Genomic DNA, 8,236 nt, shown 5'->3' with positions numbered 1-8,236 from the left:
TCACACAGTTACAATAGCATTGATGGACTACGGCAAAATGGCCACCAATCTTCTCAAATGAAATCCTTTTGAGATGAATGAAATGAACTCTTTTACCCTTCTAGTGTTTGCATTGAGTAAGTGAATTGCAGGTTTACTGAACGTAGCTGAGTTTTGTTTCACCGTCAGACCTCTCATTCTTATGTAGAATAAAAGTGTCCGAGGTGCTAAAAAGGTAGCGGCCATTTTGTTGAAGCCTGAAAGAAGCGAGAAGCGGCTCTATCAGTGTCAGTAGCCTCCTAAAGGGGTGTGAGACAGAAGAGTGTGTGCCCCGTGAGGAGGAGGTAATATTGGCTTCTTATTATGGGAGGAGGGAGTCACAGACTGTGGACTGGAGGGAGAGGGGGGACATTCTTACAGAAATTACATTTTTTTGATGTGTATGACATTAGATGGTGAGATCTTCTGGGGGTTGCAGTGCTGGTGGCATATTCTTTGAAAAGCCATATACCCTGTTTCCCCGATGATAAGACACTGTCTTATTTTTTTTTGGAAGGCCAAAATATGCTCTAGGGCTTATTTTCAGGGGGATGCCTTATTTACCCATGAAGAAGACTACAGTACACAGTTATTTTTCCCTAAAAGGGGGGGGGGCTGTCTTATTTGATGGCCCTGCCTTATCATCGGGGAAACACGGTAGTAGCCATTACTTTAAATAGTCACAAAACACACATTTCAACATTATGAGGTCCCCTGTACATTTCCTGTACATTTTCATAGAAAGCATGTGGCCCCCTGAAGTTATCAGGGGCCACACATATTTTTTAATGCTATAGAGCAGTGGTTGCCAATCTTTTCTGTCCCGCGGACTAAAATTTCTGGCTCCTGAACGCGCATGCGCGGGGAGCCGGGTGTCAAAGGGGGAGAAACCTCCCCTGTAGTGACGTCATCATGACATAACCCCGCCCGCTCTCCCATCACAGATCTGAGGTCCATAAAAATCCCTGAACCTGGGATTTGTACGGAGTACATGGTCCGCAGCTCTGGCCGGCTGGCAGCTTCTCCTGACCCCGCTCGGGGATGCACCGGCCAGAGCCGTGGACCACCAAAATTTTCATGCGGATCACCGGTTGGCGACCGCTGCTATAGAGGATTGCCAGCGGCTGTTGGAGATTGTACTTCTAGGGATGACTCCCATTACAGTTCCTTTACAAGTCAGCACTCTAACTACTCGCTGCCCTAGGGTCGCAACCTAAATACCAAATGACCTCATTATATGCCTAAAAGTCGATCTTCCTCTAGGAAGACCGTAGTACAGTGGTGCCCAACCTTTTTTCATCCAAGGGCCGCTGTTGACATTTAGATACAACTCGGGGGCCACAATGCAAACAAACATTAAGGATGTTTAAAACTAGAATAGTTTTAATATAAAATAAAATTAAATTCAGATGTTTCAAGGTACCGTAACGTAAATGCACCTGATTAAAGAAATGACAAATCAAGAATTTCTGCACTTACTATTTGATACTCATTTTATTAATGCAACATTTTATTAATGAAAGATACAAAACTAAATTTATAATACATTGCTCACGGGTCATATTTTGCTCCCCGCTCACCATTACTGTACCAAAGAGCAGAAACTACACCATACAATGTGTCCTGTCAGTTATAGGGGGCACTTACCTTCTTTGTACCCTAAAATCTCTGTAATGGATACTTCCAGAGAAATTCAATTAATGTGACAGATAGCCAAGGGGTACAGGTTACTACTACTTATTCAGATCCCTACATCTACCCGTGAAATTAGGGTTCACAGAAGATAAGTGGCCAGATATATGTGGCAGGGTGGCACGGTATGAAAGGTATAGTGTTCATATCTTGTGATGTCACAGTAGTGAGGAAATTTTAGCTGGAGTTAGCCTCAACTTGCAGTTACAATTCCCTTTTCTTACAGAGAAACTGGAGTTTGTAGAGTAAGAGGGTAGCTATGTGTGACAATGTAGCATGATGTAATGGATATACATTTTTTTTTTTTTTGTGAGGGGGTGCGGGACAAAAGGCATTTCTTACTGGCCCCCAATTTTACAGTTGCCAACATCCCTCTGTTCCAGAGAAATTGAGGGTCACCGAAGGTAGGTGCTCAGCTATGTGTAAAAGGAACCCCACCAGCCGCTCAGTTCTCAGTAAGCAGTACTGGGCGTCTCCTCTAGACAGGATTCCATGGCATGAGGAAGGGGTGATCATACCGCAACCTCACCGCCAGTCTGAATGCAGTCTTGAAGTTTTGTGATTGATCAAGTATATATTTAGGGCACCACAGCACAGAGCAAATTGACACTACTGTATTGAACATTGCCATGAAAGTGGGACCTGGGGGTCCCTAACATGCCTACTTTTTTTGGGAACTCTGGTCTTGAAATAGCCCCCCTTAATGGGAAAATATCCCTGCTTGTTATTAGGATTTTATGCCTGTGACCCCATATCTGACAACTTGTTATGTTTAAGGAGCTGATATTTGCTTTAGTAACAGCGCTTTTTGTCCCCTGTGTACCCTGAAAATATCAAATTTCCATGACACTCAACATAGGAGGTATGAGGGCTTTTACTGTACATAGGGGTAATTACAGCATCAAGGATACAGACACAGCTCTCATGCTGCTGCTGGGATTATTTCACAGTGCAAGGTGGGCAGGGAGCTTCCACAGTTGATTGCCAGGTCTATAATACACGCCCACTCTCTTCCTCTCCTGGCAGCACAATCTCATACAGAAACAAAGGAGATGCGTGTGCCCTATTCCTGCAAGACAAGCAAAGAGAGCTAAGAGGGAGTGGCCAGATGTGGCAGCTCTGTGGGCCGTAGGTTGGGGACCCTGGCCATAGTATATATCCCACTGCAATTGGCTTCTTTGATTTGCACCCAACAAATAGAGAGTAAAAGGATGAATCTTGGAAGACACTCTTACCATTGTTGAATGTGCACAAGGTTGCATTCATCATTGCAGGAACCTTGGTGCGTTTAGCGTGGCTTGGAATGTTTAGCCACAAGTAACCAGAGAGCACCAGGCTGGACAATATTGGGTCTAGGAGTTAATGAATAAAATAAAATACGTTCTCCCTGCTCACCAATGAACCAACACTCTTCTTTGCTCCCCAGTCCTTCTGGTATGTAGTGGGCTTTTGATGATGCTGGAGAGGCTGAGACTGGGGACTCTATAGGATTGGGCATGTGGTGGGTAGAAATCTTGTAGAAGCATGGAATAAGGTATTTCACTTTTTTCATTGTAGTGTGATAGCATCTTAAGTTTGTGTGCAGGTTCACAAAAGTAAAATTGTATTCTACACATTAGAGGACTTTATTTAAATAACACTAATTTAAATAACACCTCAAGATGTAAAGTGGTTACCTAAAGAACCTACTTACAACTCCTTCAGACAGTTTTCTATACTGGATTGGCCAATGTTTCACATCACTTACTTACTTAGAGCAGGGGTTGTCATCTTCTAGCATTAAAAGAGACAGGTTTTCCATTATTTTGCAAAGAATACCAACGACATCTGATGTAAGGTCAGTTCATGTTCTATGGTGTCCAAGAGGAGGAGGATGGTGAGAGTCTTCAGTTGGTTAGTAGAATGCACAGGTATTCTGCTCAATAATAATATAATGTCTTATTGTTTTCTGTAGAGCAACCCATATTCAAACTAAATAAAAACAGACATACAGAGAAGTGGAGGTATACAGAAGGACACAAGGATCAGTAGAAGAACACCATGATGGAAAACTGGCTGCCCCTCACATCACCAGGTAAGAAGAGACTTTTATGTCTTGTAAAGAAGAAGAGTGTTGAGGATCCACCTAGATACGCACATCCTGTGATATAAAGACATAGAAACAATGTATTTCATCAGTGTGTGTGTGTGTTTCCTACAGATGGATCCAGAAAAACCCCAGAGAGATGTCCTCATCCTCTGTATTCCTGGGATTCCACACAGGAAGGTCAGGAGATCTCTCAGGAGGATCAGGTAGATGGGACTGAGAATAATAATTAACTTTGATATTCTTGTGGTAGGTCTGAAATCATATATCAAATGTGGTTGTGCAAATACAGGGTGAAGATCTAGTTATTGTTAAAGTTGAGGAAGAAGAAGATCCATATGTGATGGATGATGATGATCAATGTAAAGAGGTGGAAATCCCTCCAGAGGTCAGCACAGGTGAGGTTTTAATAATAAATCCAGAAAACAGCCCCAGAATCTCCTTGCTCAGTCACTACAACAATTTCTTCCCTTCCTCTTCCTCTGTCATTCGATAGAAAAGGGGGGGGGGGGGGGGCAGCATGTGCCCGTTGAGGGAGTTAGGAGCCATCAGTCTCTATTAGACTCTGGCTCTCCTCCTCACATCATGTCATTGTGTGTCACTGGCCAAGAGAAGTGATCAGTCTCTCCCCACACACTCCCTGGGGTCTCTCATACATCTCAGTACAGGGGGCTTCACTCTCATCTTTATTCACAGACAACAGAGACACTCCAACTATTGTCAAATCCAAGAAAGATCAAGAAGGACATATCTGGATTAAAGAAGAGGAAATTTCTGGAGAAGTGAGGACAGGTAAGTGACAAACATCACATATGGAAAACATTCAGATATCATTCTTGATTCAGTAACAGCTTTGCTTGGTTTGTGTTTCCTACAGATGGATCCAGTAACATAAATGCCCCAGAGACATGTTCCAGTTTTCTTATTTCTAATTATTCTACCGAGGAAGGTGACATCTCAGAGGAGAATGAGGTGCATAGAAGAAAGGTTTTATAAATAATGCAGTGATGGAAAATTTTATAAATTGGGCAATAAGGGAATTAAACCTTTTTTTTAAATATCCAGTGTTTGGAAGTTTTGGTACATACCTAGAAGTCCCATAAGTTTTTGGGAGTTGATTTGGGGCAATTTAGTTCCTGTTGTAGGAACACAACAAAAAGCTAAATGAATTTGGCAATAGGTAAAAATGTTGACAGTTGCCATTGAAATAAGTGTTCCCAATATCTTCCTGGACTGAAATTGCTTCTTTAGATTTCACTGCAGAGTGTGAGATTTAGGTATTAATCATACATTTTTTCAGCTGGTCGATAAAGGTGGAAGCAGGAAAAACAAAGTTTTAGCAGCTTAAACTTTAGCTTTACACAACACCAATCACTACCTCTTGGTTTAGACGAGCCATTCCCTGTTCCATGCAAAGATGCTACAGAGCTGAGATCTTAGGTTCAAATTCCCTTACTGCTAGCTTATGAGCACATTTTGTTTTTCAGGGTGAAAATCTGATCCAAGTCAAGGTTAAAGAGATAGCAGAAGAGACATCTGTAAAGGGTGATGGGCCACAGGATTATATTCGACATCTTCCAGAGATTGGCACAGGTAACCTATGAGCAATAAATGTCATACATGAACCATATAAACTGGTATTGGTTAAGCTTGGATCCTTGCCGTATAAATTAACAGTAGTAAAAAGTAAGAGTAAAACACCAATATACATAATATAAAAGGCAGAGGAGACCTGCCCAATGACTACACTGCACAGCTGTTTTATTTATATATATATAAAATATATAAATACCCATTGCCCAGGTATTGATTTATTACAATCTTATATTATACAGGAAAAGGAATCAAATAAAGCTATAGTGATTTTCTTGTCCACCATGTTTAATTTTTTTGCCTTTGATTGCCTTATGTTTGCTTTACGTTTTCTCGAAGGCATTATTACAGAGTCCAAAAAGAAAGTATGTAAAAATATAAGAAAAAGGCACACTGTCAATACACTGAGCAATACATACACACATACATACAAACATACCTCTGACCTATACCACAGCGCTGTACAAAGATCAGCGGTGCACTCACATGAGTCTGAGTCATGTCTAGCAAGTTTGGTTTAAATGTCTCAATGTGTTCCTGAGTGATGACATACACACATACATACATACATCCAAATATAGCTCTGCCATAAAGTACAGTGCTGTACAAAGATGACTGGTGCACTCACATGAGTCATATGTATTGCAGGTTTGGTTGAAATGTCTCCATGTGTTTTCGAGTGATGGTGGAACATAGCATGTTTGGTTGAAATGTCTCCATGCGTTTCCTAGCGATCACCAAATATAGCTCTGACATTAAGCACAGCAGTGTACAAAGATCAGCGGTGCACTCACATGAGTCTAAGTCATGTCTAGCAAGTTTGGTTGAAATGTGTCGATGGGTTTTCGAGTGATGATGGAACCTACCAAGTTTGGCTGAAATGTCTCCATGCGTTTTTCAGTGATTACATACTCACATACATACATACAATTTTATATATATGGATATATATCCTTTCAGGCAGTCTGGCACTTACTGAAATCTCTAACTTTAATAAAGGTCATTGTAAGGCAATCGATTCAGTGTTTAACTCTCAGCTTGATTTATTGGGTTCTGTTAACAATGGACTTTTTCCAACAGAGAGGCAAATGTATACAAATTTGAAAATGAGCCTATAGCTTTATCTTTTGGCTTAGAAGGGTAATGCAAAATATTGTGTGAAACAAATTTTAGTTCCTATTTAATAAAGCAACTATGTACAAAACCACTATGCTTTCTGTTTAACAGTATCCTACAACTGAAATTGACCAAAGCTCTTTCAAAATATGCAACTTTCTTGTTCTCGTTATTTTATTATCTCCAGATGGACAATACAGAAGGTGTGACATGGAGAAACCACGTTCTGTCTATCTAGATGATGAGATAGAAGATGATGACCTTACCTCTGATTCTTCAGAAGAAAACCATATTATTCCTGAACTTCCAGCACACTTTAGTGCACACCTAACGTCTAATCATGGAGGGCCTCTTCTTGCACGCTCATGCCTCACTACTTCTCCTACAGCACATAGAGGGGGACGAATGTTCCCATGTTTAGAATGTGGTGAATCTTTTTCTCAGAGAGCGGAACTTACTGCACACAAAAAATCCCATGCAGAGGCGAGAATCTACTCATGTTCAGACTGTGACAAATGTTTTAACAAGAAGGGAAACCTCATAGCCCATCAACGGACTCATTCAGGGGAGAAGCCATACTCATGTTCTGAATGCAATGAATGTTTTTCTTGGAAGATTCAACTTATAAGGCACCAGACAACAACTCACCCTACCGAGAATCCATTTTCCTGCTCCGACTGCGGAGACTGCTTTACTGAACGTGGAACGCTTATCTCTCATCAGAAGACTCACACATTGGAGAAGCCATATTCATGTCCCGACTGCGATAAAAGTTTTGCCTGGAAAGCCCAACTGATCAGACACCTGAGAAGTCATACAGGGGAGAAGCCCCATGCGTGTTCGGAATGTGGAAAGTCTTTTCCAAGGATATCTGCTCTTAACAGGCATAAAAAAGTTCACACAGGAGAGAAACCATATCCGTGCTCAAGATGCGGAAAGTGTTTCACTGAAAGGTCTTACCTCGCTATCCATGAGCGAACCCACACATCTGAGAAACCATTTTCCTGCTCTGAGTGTGGAAAATGTTTTGCCCAGACTGGAAATCTTTTTGCACACCAGAGAACTCACTTGGGGGTGAAACCATATTCATGCTCTGAGTGTGGAGAAAGCTTCTCCCGGAAGTCATCCCTTATAACACATGAAATTGTTCACACCGGAGAGAAACCGTTTTCCTGTGAAGATTGTGGAAAGTGTTTTACCCAGAGAGGGACCTTATTATTACATCAGCGAACTCACACAGGAGAACGGCCCTATTCGTGCTCAGAGTGTGGGAAACGGTTTCCAAGGAGGGACTACCTGATGTCACACCTTGTTTCCCACAGGTGACATGAGGTTCCTGTGTCAGGATGGAGAAACTGACAACTAACTGTATGTGTGTGTTATCTCTTTTTTCAATTACAAATGCAAATGGAATTAAAGAACTAAAGAAAACATTTTGTATACTGATATTTTAATGTGCCCATGTAAGGAAACTGCAACTTTGTAGACACGCTGTATTTTTCCCTTATTGAATGTTCTTTTAACGCACCTTAAATTTTATCCATACACCCTACCTTTTTTTTAATTTTTATTTTTTTAATATATATTTATTCAGGTTTAACAGTGGAAAAAAATAGAGTACAAACATTTCGTAATTTCAAACAATGAACAAGAACAAAAAAGAGAATAAATGATAATTTTTTTTTGTTTTTGTCCAACAGAAGTGCAAAACTGTACATGTGTGTGTTTGAC

General features: G+C 41.0%; 1 protein-coding gene across 1 annotated transcript; it reads left to right on the top strand.

Moving 5' to 3' along the window:
* The first annotated feature begins 233 nt into the window (after positions 1 to 233).
* Positions 234 to 8,236, top strand: LOC140339747 (uncharacterized). Its single transcript, XM_072424600.1, has 8 exons — positions 234 to 323; positions 3,665 to 3,784; positions 3,911 to 4,002; positions 4,089 to 4,194; positions 4,493 to 4,588; positions 4,674 to 4,768; positions 5,284 to 5,389; positions 6,693 to 8,236. Exons 2-8 carry the CDS (start codon positions 3,751 to 3,753, stop codon positions 7,829 to 7,831), a joined length of 1,668 nt encoding a protein of 555 aa, XP_072280701.1. The 5' UTR covers positions 234 to 323; positions 3,665 to 3,750; the 3' UTR covers positions 7,832 to 8,236.

The sequence above is a fragment of the Pyxicephalus adspersus genome, chromosome 10 (assembly GCF_032062135.1).
Source record: "Pyxicephalus adspersus chromosome 10, UCB_Pads_2.0, whole genome shotgun sequence".
NCBI classification, from domain to species: domain Eukaryota; kingdom Metazoa; phylum Chordata; class Amphibia; order Anura; family Pyxicephalidae; genus Pyxicephalus; species Pyxicephalus adspersus.
This window is presented reverse-complemented; position numbering and strand designations above follow the sequence as displayed.

What these genes read in the sequence shown, in the direction of transcription:
- LOC140339747 (XM_072424600.1), top strand. Translation starts at nt 3,751, where the DNA reads ATGATGGAAAACTGGCTGCCCCTCACATCACCAG. An exon ending in GCTGCCCCTCACATCACCAG is followed by an intron (nt 3,785 to 3,910) that starts GTAAGAAGAGAC and finishes TGTTTCCTACAG; the next exon opens with ATGGATCCAGAAAAACCCCA. An exon ending in CCCTCCAGAGGTCAGCACAG is followed by an intron (nt 4,195 to 4,492) that starts GTGAGGTTTTAA and finishes CTTTATTCACAG; the next exon opens with ACAACAGAGACACTCCAACT.